This window comes from Pseudopipra pipra, chromosome 8 (genome assembly GCF_036250125.1).
Source record: "Pseudopipra pipra isolate bDixPip1 chromosome 8, bDixPip1.hap1, whole genome shotgun sequence".
Taxonomy (NCBI): Eukaryota; Metazoa; Chordata; class Aves; order Passeriformes; family Pipridae; genus Pseudopipra; species Pseudopipra pipra.
The window spans coordinates 30,554,905-30,568,723 of NC_087556.1; the positions used below are offsets into that span (position 1 = coordinate 30,554,905).

Sequence of the window (13,819 nt, forward strand, 5' to 3'; positions counted from 1 at the left end):
ACATTTCCCCTGAAAGATGGGAGCCTTCACGGTCATATTTTACAACCCCTACGCTGGGAGACGGATTCTGCTCTACGTTATGAGAACAGTGGGTGACTTACAACAGTGATTCACCCATTTTCTTGGATTCTTATTAAGTTTTTTCCTTCCAAATGATACCTGGGCCAAAGCCGTCTTTATGTGAATGGTTCCCATCCCAGCCAGCTCTGCTAAGGTTTTGCAAAGCAAAACAAAGCACTGACCATTTAAAGCATTTATTTTCTGGAACAGGTATCTGCTTATTGCTTTCCTATTGATTGTTTTCCCCTACATTTTTTCCTTCCATTTTCTCACTTCCCTTTTTAATTCTTACACTTCCTTTTAAAAGCTGTACAGTAGCGAATATGTTGCCAATCAATGATTAATAAATCCCAAAAGCTCCTCTTTTCCTGAAGCAGCTGCCATTTCCCTGTCAGGTGTGGCTGGAGCAGGACACATCCCGTCTGTGACCAGCAGGAGGAACCTTGAAGTGGAGTTCAGAGTGAAACTGCTGCTCCTCCAGTGCTGGTGGGATGAAGCTGTGGGCTCAGGTGTGCAGACAGTTCTCAGATTATTGGCACACAAAGTCATTCACAAGGCAGAATGAATGAAGAGCCACAGCAGTGGAGAGCAGACCGTTCTACCCAGGGCCTGGGCAACACCTGGGACCCCCAGCATCCCCCAGTGTCCACAGTTCAGTCCCCCGTGTGCACAGTTTGTTACTGAGTGTCTGCAGAACGTCTCTGGTCTGGGAGAAAGCCCAGGTACAGCCTCTTTGGAGTGCCAGCCTCTCTATGGAGTGTTCCCATGTGGTTTGTCAGAGATAAAATCACTCTGTCTGTGATGTCATTATGAAAATGTTCCTTCAGCACTGAAACCAGTAGTGACAGGACGACTTATGTTGGCTAAATCTTGAGTAGCTACACATGCAGAACTACCGTTCAAATATTTCAGGGCAGGAAGACCCTGTACCCTCAATTACACGAGCAGAAAGAATCTGTCTCTACTGAGAACAAAAATAATGAATCTATATAATTAAGACAATTATAACACTCCATAGTTACCACCATTTCAACAGTATCTCAAATTAATGGGATGCTAGATGAAGTATTAACGTGGCTCAGCTCAGTGAGCTAAATGAAGCTCAGGAGATTTTTATATTAAATATACAGAGTTCTCAACTGAAATAACATAAATTTTACATAATCCTTTCTATATTCACCTCTGGAAGCATTCAATAATTTTCTATCATATTTTTAATATTTAATGTACATAACCTTGCATTACTTTTTAAACTTGTGAGATGTAGCAAGACCTCCAACCTGAAGGATCAATGTGGGTTAAAACAATGCCACCCTCCTACTGACCTGCTCTGCTCCTGAGTAATTTAAGCCATAAATCTACCTCAGCTGCTTTGGAAAATGACCATTGCTGTTGGACAGTTAAGGTCTTGGTCCTGTATCTGATCTACACGGAAGAACCTTGTGGCCATTCAGAGTTCTGAAACCCTCAGGGATCCCTATGGACCCAAGGGTCCGTGGGAATGATTAATACTCCAGCTTGCAACCTGTGGCCGGTCCATTGACTTCTCCTAAGAGGTCTATAAAAGGTAAGAAAAGCAACACCTGTCACCAAGAGACCTGCATGCATTATACAGGAGTCTGTGTAACATGGAAACACTGCCAAGCACCACCATCAGAAAAGAGGATGGAAAAGCTGCCTTGACGTATAAACCAAATTGTCCATTAAAAACATTTAACTCCTTAGCTTACCTTTAAAATCAAACTGGTAGATGTTTTTCAAAGATTCATGAAGAAAGTAAAAACTTCCTAGAGCCTGTAATAAAACAACAATAAAATATGAAATTAAAAAAATATCCACTTTGGTTAACTAAATTCAAAAGAATATCATGGTTTTCAATTAGAAAAAAAAAAACGCACAGAAGAAATTTATTCATGTTTAAATTTTCTAAGATCTATAAAAATATTAATTTCCTTTGTTGCTTCTCTGAAGTTTCATCAACCATTATAAAGAAGATCCTTAACAGCTGACTGACCACAGTAAGGGCACCAGAGCCAGTGTACATTTAAACACCAAACAGATGGACATGATGGGTGACACCAACTGGTGCCCTTCTGGGCCCCAAACACAGCCCCCCCCCGTCTGTTACAAAAACATGACAATATCTCCTTCACTTTCAGAGCAAAACCAAAGCTTTTGGAGCCTGTTGTACAGGAACAAGGGAAAGTTTTCCATTTTCTAACTTGCACCTCAAGCCTCTGCAGAAGGGGCTCCACAACCTCCCAACAGCCTGACATGTTTTTTTTCCTACCCTGAGAATGAAAAAGTTCCTCAACAGGGACAACACCCTTTGCTTTCCTGCTCCACTCTTCTCTCCATATGCCCCTTTTCCCAAGACCCTCCACAGCTGCCAAGCCACGGTGCTCAGGCCAACAGTCCCTTCCTGGATCCGTTTGTGCCATGGGAGTTTTGTCATGATGAGACTTACAGGTACAGTAAGCTTGCTGCTTGCTTTGCCTTCTCCTCAGTCATGTCATACACTGCTTTCCTCCAGTTAATGAGAGGAAAATGACGTGTTAGAAGAGAGCAAATGAAAATCAAGTGAGAAACAAAAAGCAGTGTAAACAGACTTGTAGTGGAATAGGAAAAAATTTAGAAATTTTAAATGAGAACTTGATAAGCCTTCAAACACATTTGATGCACTCAACAGAAGCTGAGAAAAAAGCAGTCTGCTACTAGATAAACTCTTACTGAGAAGAATAAAAGACGCAACGCATTAACCAAAAAGGATGATTTAGTTTCATTCCACTTCGGCTCGGGGACTGCTGCATTATTTATAAGACGCTGCACATCCAGAGATTAAACATTTGCTGATTTGTCAAAAGCACAAACATGAGGTCCTGCCCATCTCCTTGACATATTAGTCCATCCAACAGAAAACACTGTCACACGTTTAATTGATGAGTACACGTCCCTGCGACCCAGGCAGATTCCTTCGGGCCTTTGGGCTTCTTTTTTATAACATGGAGGAGGCGAACAGGGAACTGCAGGAGACACTCCTGTGAAGGACTCAAGGTTAACTGTGCTGCAACAAGGACACACTGCCAGGAAAAAATAAATCCTGGTACAAGATAAAAGCACTGCCACCTGATACTCCCAGTTGGTCCATCCCTTTCTTCAATGCACAGGACAAAATCTGACATATATAAAGATAACACTTTGCTATATAATAATACTCTTTAAGAACTCAGTATAAAGATACAGCTTTATTTCACCTTCTAACATGGCCTTCAGAATAAAAAAAAGGAGCCTCAGCAAGCATCTGGGAAGTATCATCCCAAATGCCTCAAGTCTGAAAAATTTAATAGCAAATGAAAAAGGGATCCTGGAATGGGAACTCAGGCTATGTCAGTAATGTGTGGCCAAGTCAGCCTACCTGTGACATCTCAGTGCTGTTTTTAAGGGAGCTTTTCTTTTTCCCACGAAGCAGGACAGCAGAATCATGCTGTCAAAGTACCTCCAGTCCATGCCCTGTCCCATGCAGTCTCCTCAGAGAGGAGACTCAGAACTCTCCCGGGCTGGAGCCTCCCTCCCCTCCTGAGCTGCTGCTTCAGTGTCTCACCACCTTCATGGTAAACTTTTCCCTTTATTCTCATCAGAATTCCCTATGCCACAGCTAAGTAAAAAAGATTTATTATTTGGAAATAGTGATCTGTCCAAATCAGGTACAAATCTGGGTGACAGAATTATGAACTCTGAAGCTTCTCATGTCACATATCAACAAGTAAACCACGAAGAATCCAGATGCTCTAACACCTATTTTATTTAGGTGTCAGAATTCTATAAAAAACAGTACTGTCACTCATCCTCAAGCTACAACTTCCTTTCTGAGTGTCACGATTCGCTCATTGCTAGACTTCTTACAGCTTTAATCTCAATTTTAAAAACTAATTTTGAAGACTTATGCAGTAAAAGTTCAGTTTCACAGTTTGCACTTGTAGAACAGAGTGTCAACTACTCATGCACAATGAATCTGTGACAGTGATGAAGTAACTCCGTCAATTTTCAGGAACTGATACCACTAACATTAAGACAGCCTTGGACTGTGCAACTCCAAACACCCCACTGAAAAGAATCAAAACTATAATGGAATGGAAATTACAGCTATCGCTATCTTCCGCATTGTTATAGACTTAATCAGGTTCAGGTACATAAATGTGAACTTGTAAAAATGATGGAGTGCACTTATAATTCCCTGCCCTAATGCAATGAAATATACATAAAAAACCCTTCCAGGGCCTAATGCTTAGGCCCTTTGGTTGAGACGATTATGTTAATTCAATTTATTTCTCATGAAATGCCAGTTTAACAATACAGTTAAATGAGATTAATTTAAAGAGTAGAACCTTGCTTTATTTTCTTATTTACAATTTCAATGTCCTTTGGAAAAAGCAGCAGTGGCACATACAGCAGCAGCAGTATGTACAGTATCTAAGTGATACAACACAGGAACACATTATAGATTATAAACCACCCCAAGAGCTCAACTTTTAAACATCTCAAATGCAAAGAAAGCAAGCTATTATTTGTTCCACTTTAAGGGTTGTTGAAATGGATGACTTCTGCTGTTAGCACAAGTTCTACACCACTTGTAAATAGATGCTTCTACTCAAATGGAATCTCAGTGGTTGTGCTGTGCACTGTCCCTTCCTTGCTCAGTTACAGAGGTTTCACCAGTGTAAATCAGCTGATCTGGGAATACTGCAGCCTTCTTCATTCCTTCTTCTGGGAATACTGCAGCCCTCTTCACAACAGCCCTTCTAGAGCACAAACCTGGAAAACAGTGTGCACTGAGGGCCACTGAGGCTGACTTCACCACACATCAGAGACGATGCACGTTCTGCAGCTGTGCCCCTTCAGACAGTGTCACCCCTGAAGGGATCAGCCTTTCCTCTCCAGCATTCAGAGCACCCTAATTTCTGAGGGCAGGGCTCAGACATGGTGCAGTAGCTCTCATCAACTGCTCCGATCCTGAATGGAGCACTCCTGCCCCAGGGAATGAACAGGGCATGGCACACGCCCTGCCACTTGTGAAGCCGCACCAGAGTGAAGTGCAGGGAACAGCCACAGGCTTGTCTGCTTGACTTCCCAAGCAGTCTGCAAACACAAACTAGTCATGGATTCCATTTCAGTAGCCTCAAGTCAGAGTGATGAATGGATAGCTCACAGTTCGGCTCAGATCAGAAAGTTCTTAACTTGTCAGGCCAATCTGCATGCTCCTGGGCTAGTAACTAAAATCATCATACTTTGGAGCACCAGAAGTTTCTAGAAGCTCAGGGAGACCATCCCAACCTGTTGGCCTCAGGTGGTCACAGGGACAACACATGTAATTCCTGGGACTGATCAGGCAGGTGAATTAGGAAGAAATTCTTCCCTGTGAGGGTGGTGAGAACCTGGCACAGGTTGCCCAGAGAAGCAGTGGTTGCCCAATCCCTGAAGTGTGGCCATTCCATGATTCTGTGATTTCTACCCTACTATTAAAGCCAGGGACTGACAAGATACAAAGGGTTTCATCAGAGCCTGAGGTGCCCAGTTACTCCCAGAAGTACATACACAATTCAGAATAACACCCATGCCCACAGGAAAACACCACACAGTCACTGCCAGCAGCTGTACTGAAATTTATTCATATTTTACTTCCCAGAGGAGTTTAAACATTGTAAATAGACATGAATATATATTTATTTATCTCTCTCTCTCTATATATATACACACATATATATATACACCCAACTAAACCAGCAGAGAGCATCAAAGCAGAAAGGCAGGTGGCACAGTCACGAGCAATACTCAATTTTAGCTTGGCCAAGTTCCTTAGAAACACACAAGATGGTAAAACTGATTGTTCTGCTGTCTCCCCTGCTCACTATAACTAAACAGCTTGGATTTAACACCCCTATAATCAAATAGTCAAACCAGCACACAAAACCCTGCAGGTAGAGCAGGGAAAATTTCTTTTGTAAGCTCCCAGGACCTCTTTCAATATCACAGTCACTAACTGCAGAGTACACAGGCAAACACATCCTGGCTTTTGTAAGAATGGTCCCTCCGGAAATGCTCAGGAGCTCAGGGAGAGGCCAGGCATTATCTCAGGCAATGCTGCTTTTAACAACTGCTTTTTCCGGACTGACAGAAGTACCTGACTGTTCCTGCCACGTCTGTGTGTGGACCTGTATTGCAGCTGTAGACACAGAGCAACATTTACAATACACTGGGCACGTTCATTAAAGGAGCTTTGCATCTCCCCCAAAAATGTATTATGAAGAAAAAAACAGGCATCTTCTCTCTGCTAGCAGACTGAAGTTAAATGTCCACTGCATTTAATTAGCTTCCAGAATGATACTCATTATGGTATTGGACATTTCTTTTATTATTCCATACCAAAAGACTCATCTGGGAAAACTGGTACTGATGGCAAGATAAACAAATTGGTTGTGATGGATTACACATCTGGCATAATTACAAACACTATTCCTTTGATTATACAGAAATTTTGCCACAAAAGTTTGAAGATTCAAACAGCTATAATTTTTTTAACAGCTAATTGGCATAATTTCTTTTTAAAGTAGGCCATTTCAACTGTGGAGATTTAATGCATAAAGGAAATAGCTGAATAAACATTTAATTACTGCACAGAGTAAACATTTACTGCATTACCTCACTAAATGTGATAGTTAATATATAAAGATTGCTTTAAATATATTTAAAATAAATTGCCCATGATGACATAGAAACTGTAATTCATGTAGTCATAAAATCCATAATTAGCTTTAATGAATATTTAAAGTCAAAGTTCAGCCCAACTTTTTCAATGTTTAACCTACTATATCAATATAGTTCAAGGAATTCATTTATCATGGAACATGACAATGTCTGAATATGAATTAGCGCGGGCACTGCTGACAGGAAGCCCTTATCTCCTACCAGCCTTTTTGGCTCTGCTGAATGTCAACAGTGAGTTTGGCAGGCCTGACACTATTGATTGCCCGCCTGCTTTGCTACCAACAATTAAAAAAGTATTTCACATGTTTATAAACCCGAACATCAAGAGCAGGTATTACTTTCCCATTAGCGAGATGGAGTCTGTGAGCGGCCACATCTCAGTCAGGGCAAGCACAGCACTGGGAGCTGCAGCAGCCCCAGAAGGGCCGACAGCAATGTCACACAGGAGCTGTTATGGGCACGGCACGGGGACACTGTCAGGACTCATTTATGTCGCAGTAAAGTTTAAGAGACTTCAAAAGACAAACCTGAGATGGGAAAGGGCAGGGCCTGACCTTCCTTGCATGCCTGGGGGATGCTGAGCACTGTCAGGGCCTGTGGCCTGGGCCAGTGCCATGGTTGCCATGGCCGGGGACCACCTGCTGCCACCTCCCCAGCCAGGGGCTGCCGGGCTCAGAGGCTGTGGGTGCCCAGCTGCCCCCAGGCCAGGCCCCAACACCCAGGGACTGTGGGGTACCTCCCTGCTGAGGGAGTGTGGGGGTACCTGGTGTGAAGGGTGCCCTGCCACAGGGTACAGGAACAGCAAAACAGCTCCAAAATTCTGCTAGGGAACAAGCCACTGGCTACCTTGGATTTCTGTGGTACTTTAGAAACACTTTGTGAAAATACCCACCTTTAGTTTGCCATAAGAAGGTTAGTTTTGATACAGCACTGGGAGCTGCAGCGGCCCCAGAAGGGCCGACAGCAATGTCACACAGGAGCTGTTATGGGCACGGCACGGGGACACTGTCAGGACTCATTTACGACGCAGTGAAGTTTAAGAGACTTCAAAAGACAAACCTGAGATGGGAAAGGGCCACTTTCGCAAAAACAGAGGAAGGGGAGCTGCAGGACAGGCTGGTACCAACACACCTGAACAGTGACTGATGAAGTCCTGACACCACAAGCGACAGTGCAGGGTCTGCCTGCGGCTCTGCCACCCTCGATTCACTACAGCCAAATAACACCAACCGCCTATTGCCCATTCAAGGTTAAAAACCAGGCTGGGTACACAGATTAACTCATTATAAAATACTCTGTCGCTTTTTATTTGCAAACAAATTAGGTGTCCAGCAATTTATCATTTCCTGAATTAGACTTATCAGCTAAAGCACATACAATTAAAGTGCCATTGAGTCTGCCCGGACAGCCCTGCTCCACCTGACGTGCAGACGGCCGGAGCCCGATCCGACCATTCCAAACAATCACACGCCACTCCCACAGCTCCATATCGCAAACACAGGTATCAGCTTCAGTTAAAAGTATTTGAATAATTACATCTTTAATAAAGTGTCCAAGTGAGTGGGCTCCAGATACTCAGTGACAAACTTCAAAAACTCTCTTGACACATGAGAACTTGTTCTGTATTAAAAACAATAGTTCAGTTACATGTGATAGTCTCATTAAAGCAAATGGAATTGTCCACTTGGAAAGAGTAAAGCCAGTGGCAGGATTGGCACTGCAAACTCTCCTACTCCATAAAACCTAAACCAATGTTATGCATCATAACATAAACATATAAATAAGATATATATAATACCCATGCTGTAAAGAAGACACTTGCACTTTTATCTTACCAGTGTCTCCAATGCTCATTTCCCAGTTAAGTCAGTGCTGCTGGAGCACTGGAGTCTTCTGGAAGCAGAAGCAGCAGGTGCAGCAGGTAGGAATAAAAAAGTGTCCACTTTAGGCACTAGGAGTCCCTAACTCCTGGGAATTTCTTGACTATATTAGATCTGTACCTGTGAAGACCCTTCTGCATTTCTACATTAATTTCCACATGCTGGTTTTGACTTCAAAAGTTATTTTGTCTTAAAAAATCTAATTTGTTTATAATCCATTTATTTCATGGACCTGCCAGTTTTTCAGACCAACTCTTCCAGCCATACAGCTGCACCAGGCTGGCCAGTTGACCTCCATCTGCTCTGTGCCAGGTGAATCACCTCAGACTGCCTGTGTTCCCAGCTGTCAGAACACACAGTGTGGTTCCCAGCCATCCTCAACTCACTTTAGTGCCACAACCTTTGCTGTTGAGTCGTAGCTGAGCATCCCCAGACATACTTGTAACATCTAGCACTGCTCCCTCGCTCTCTTCCTTCTTCCTTCTTCACAGCAGCCCTTTCAAAGTGCAGGACCAATAATAATGCAGCTATCAAGGGGGATAATCACTATAAAATGTACCACTAAAATACAAATAATTAAAAAATAAGTTATTATTTGTTTTTGCTTTTACAATAGTTGAATGACATGTAATTCAGGAAACAACTGACGCACAGGTGTTCATATATAGTTTTATAGCTTGTAACATTTATTCTCATTACCAGGATTGAGATATTTTCAAAAAGGTTTATCTGTTTAGGTTTCTGTAAAGGTTGTGACTTGTCTACCTGACAGACTGGAGTAACTGTTTTTTAAAAATTCCAAGATATCTAAATCCCAAGTCATTTAAATTCTTAATCAAGAGATCAACATAAAAAAAGAAACCTGTCTGCCATCCTGGTCATTACAGATACCTCAGAGAGGTCTCTGCTAACAGCAGTCAGCCAGGGTACATTTTCTGGAATAAAACTGAAGTCCCAGGAGCTTTCATTTTCCTGTTTTGAAAACTAACAAAATGAGGGATCTTCAGCTAACACAATCCATCTCTACCATCTTCTCTTTATAATTTTGTCACAATAAACGAAAAATCATATTCAGTTTTAAAAGATTATTGGGGACCAGTTAATTTAAGAAGAGAAAAATTAATGAACAAAACTCTGAGCTATGTATTAACATGTCTGCTGAGTAAATGAATAACCCATATGTAACCTACCACATTGACAAAGAATATTTAATGCCACTTTTGATACTTACATATTTCACAAAAAGATTTCATATTTTAATTAAAAATAAATTCAATTCTAAAAAAGTCAGACAGAGGTTCTTTTTCTGAAAACCAAGATTAGTGACAGACCAAGGAGCCAACCTGAGCTAAGGGAAGTGTACGTGTGCTGAGCAGTTACAAAAAAGGCCACTTATCAATATTCCTAAACACAAAGTAGAGCTCTCACAAAGTCATTAATCACGCTGTTATTTAATATTTCTATTACACAAGCACTCTGGAGGCCCCAATCAGGATAAGAGGCACCCAGCCTGGCTCCGCACCAGTGCAGAAAGGAGGCAGTCGGAATACAGGATGCAGAGCTGTAGTTCAGGGCCACACTCTGGATTTGGCCCCAGCAAGTTTTAACAGGCCTGACAGCAGGGAGTGAGTGTGATCAGAGAGCCAAAACCTCGCCGAGGACATTCAAAGCCAGAGCAAAGCACCTTGTCCTGCTCAGAATATTCATTGACTCTTCAGGATGGAAAAGGACAGAATGGAAGTCTGACTTCCATCAGTAAGCACAGCAGACAGGATAAGCTAAGTGCTTCTCAAAAGATACACAGGTAAATGCTAAATACTTCACGGTTATTTCAGTGTTGAGCCTCATGGAGAGCCTAAAACATCATCTGGGCAGTTAAAAGTTCCCAACAAACAAACTCCAAAAATTGTCCAAAGAGCCAGTTTTATCCCATGGATAGTGGCAACAGTTCTTGAACTTTAAGAAACAGAGCTCGAGTCTCAGGTTGCAGAAGATAATATAGAAGTGCAGAATATTATTTTTCAGCTACATTCTATATTCTATGTCCCATGGATTTTTGCAGCCAGGCTTGGCCGGAAGAAAGAGCAGCCCAAGGAAAACCCTTTCCTGCTGGGCACTGGACAGTGGCTGATCTTGGAACTTGGACCCAACCTGGATGGCTTCTGAGCAGATGGGAGACACTGCTGGATGCTTAACGCTTTACCACAGTTCTCTTCTAATAAGAAAAAGAGGTGCTTTATTTGGGGGAAAACTGGTAGGCTGGGTGACTCCTACTACATTGACTTGGTTCTAAATAATCTTAATTTTAAAAACTTTAAATCAATTCAGTGTTTCATTGATATATTCTTACATAATACACTCAAGATGGCAAATTCAATTTGATGAGGAGGCATTAATGTCCATTTCATTTAGCATTAGACAGGTCATCTCCAAATAGGAAAGTGCCATGTGGTAAAAGGTTGTATTTAGCGTGTCACAGTCACTGGTGGTTGTTTTGTATCTCAGAGAACCTCTGTAGCTGCCTCAAAATAAGAGATGATTGATTTACAAAGTACCAAATTTCAAATTTCATATTCTAGGACTAAACATCAAATAATTGGACAAAGCTGTCCCCCTGTCTGACCCATCACAATCAAGCCCCTTTCAAGGTTGACTGCCTGCATAAGAAATATGTGCATAATTTCATTTTGTCTCCTGTCCAACATCCAATGTTAGAAGTTAATTAAATTGCTTGTCCATTGTATTCATCCACTTACAAAGTTAATGATATTCTGTTCCTGAATTAAAGAGAATTTTATAAAGCCTGCACTATGGAACCTGGCATGCTGTACACCGAGGAGCTGAACCCTGTCATGGTTCCTGATTGCAGCTCTCCTAATTAGGAAACAAAATGAATGTTTCTGTGTCTGCCAATGCAGAGGACAAGTCATTCCAACAGCGAGGGTAAATGCTCCGTACAATAGCAACTTAATAATATCTCATGTTTGACTATAATAAATTCTGCAGGATTAATAAACCTGTTAAATTTTTAAATTACCATAACAAAGATGAACTGCAGTGGAACAAGGCAGACTCAAAAGAGGGTCACAGACTTGAGGGACAGAACAGCTTCTTGCAAGGGCGTCAACCTTGAGGACACTGAAATCACTGGGTTTCGTTCTAGCTTGAGATGAAGAAGGCAAGCACAATGCTATGGCAATCTGCTGGAGAAACTGGGATTAAGAATTAAACTGCTCTGGTGCTTTTGGACCAGCTACACCAATCTGGTACCTGTGCAAGACTCCTGAGCAGCCACACAGCCAGAAGTGTAACACAGCTGCAAATCCAGGACTTACAATGGCAGTCCTGCCATCCCGGAATGCTGCTGAGGACAGTGCTGATGCCACCATGAGCCAAAGCCAGAATCCAGCACAAAACCTACACACCGTGTGACAAAAAATAACCACAAGGGTGAGTAGGACCCCTCAGCACACTGCCCTGCACAAACTCCCACTTTGGGATACTATCTTCCATATTCAGCACAGAGGTGTCTTCCAAGGCTGATGTCCCAGGAGATGCAGTCTGTCTCACCTCAGTCCTTGTTAGGGTTTCCTGCCTGTGGCACGAGGTTGAACCGGATGATCTTTAAGGTCCCTTCCAATTAAAACCAGTGTGGTATTCTGTGATTCTACCTGGTGCTGCCCAGATACACTTGTGCTGGAGCTGGGACCTCCCGGCAGCACGGGGCTCGCTCCCAGGGATGAGCCTGAGTCAGGTCCAACAGGGTCCTGTGTGACACACCCACACTATTGTCACCACACTGCTCCATCAGCCACACCACCGTCACCACACTGCTCCATCAACCACACCACCGTCACCACACTGCTCCATCAACCACACCACTGTCACCACACTGCTCCATCAACCACACCACTGTCACCACGCTGCTTCCTCAGCCTCACCATTGTCACCGCACTGCTCCCTTGGGGTCAGTCCCCAGCCAGGCTGTGGGGATGTGTTGCCTCAGGCATTGCCATCTCCGCCAAACCTCCCTGAAGGTGGTTCCAGAAAATGTGTGCAGCACCCACACCGTTCTGCTCTTTGTTCAGTGCACCAAACTGGAAACTCAAATCTGGGACAGCAACACCAGCTGCCTGAGATGCTCCAGAGAAACCTGGAGCCCCTTAACACAGAGCGTGAGGGCAGAGGTACCTGGGCCAAGGGCAATGCGCTTGTAATCCCCTTTTGAACACCCTCCCTACACCAGTGTTCTTAGGCTTCCATGCAACATGCAGAAAAAGTCTGAAATCTCTAAAAACATCACCAAAAACTAAGGTTTTCAGTGCCTTATTTGTATCACTACCATTACGTACTGAATCACAAGTACAATGAGAATTGCCCGTATTTGAAAAGCAATCTCTACTGACTTTTTCCAACTTACTACAAAATATTTTAGAGTAAAAAAATAGGAAGTCTGTCTCCCAGCTTTTCTTTGTCTTTTATCTGATGCTGTTGATACAGAGTTGGTGTTAAACACCAGACATGTCCCTGCACTGACCCTGAGCAGACAGACCCGACCAGGCACAGTGACTGCACTGCCTTGCTCCGTACGCTGCCACTCCAGTTACAGACAAGACACAGATTATGTGGGGGTTTTAATTATTATTGCTAACAAGGGGCCAAACCTGATATTTCCTAACAGGCTTCACTTCATTGAAATGAAGAGCAACACCATTTATGTGATTAGGTATTTTAAGTCCTTATGCCCTTTTGCACCAGTTGATGCACTGATTCCATAGAGGTACAGCGATATAAAATAAAGCAGCAACAATTTAAGTTTACTCTGTCGAAGTTCAGTAAAAATACTGAAAACTGGGTTATGAAGAATCCTAAAAAAATTTCAGTGTATTCAAACTAAAAATAAGTGCATAGATAAAAACATGTGCAGCATAGCTGGTTTAGCAAACGTAAGAAAACATCAGGATTAATGAAAAGGAACTATTTTTCCTGGAATTATAGACAATAATTATATGCAGAATAACCAAATGCCTGCTGCCACTTTGCATTTCTTCATGTACACTTCAGAGCAATACTTTGACATAATCAACTTTGAACTATGCTCAGCATTTTCTTCAAGT

The 13,819-nt window shown here is 42.6% G+C and overlaps 1 protein-coding gene across 3 annotated transcripts in view; it reads right to left on the reverse strand.

Annotated features, from left to right (window-relative positions):
* The window catches only part of INPP5A (inositol polyphosphate-5-phosphatase A), a 187,903-nt gene that overhangs the window by 88,276 nt on the left and 85,808 nt on the right, over positions 1-13,819 (reverse strand). For all 3 annotated transcript variants that reach the window (XM_064663456.1, XM_064663455.1, XM_064663454.1), the window contains exon 5: positions 1,791-1,854. In XM_064663456.1, the coding sequence (XP_064519526.1) occupies positions 1,791-1,854 (64 nt within the window). The remainder of the gene's footprint in view (positions 1-1,790; positions 1,855-13,819) is intronic.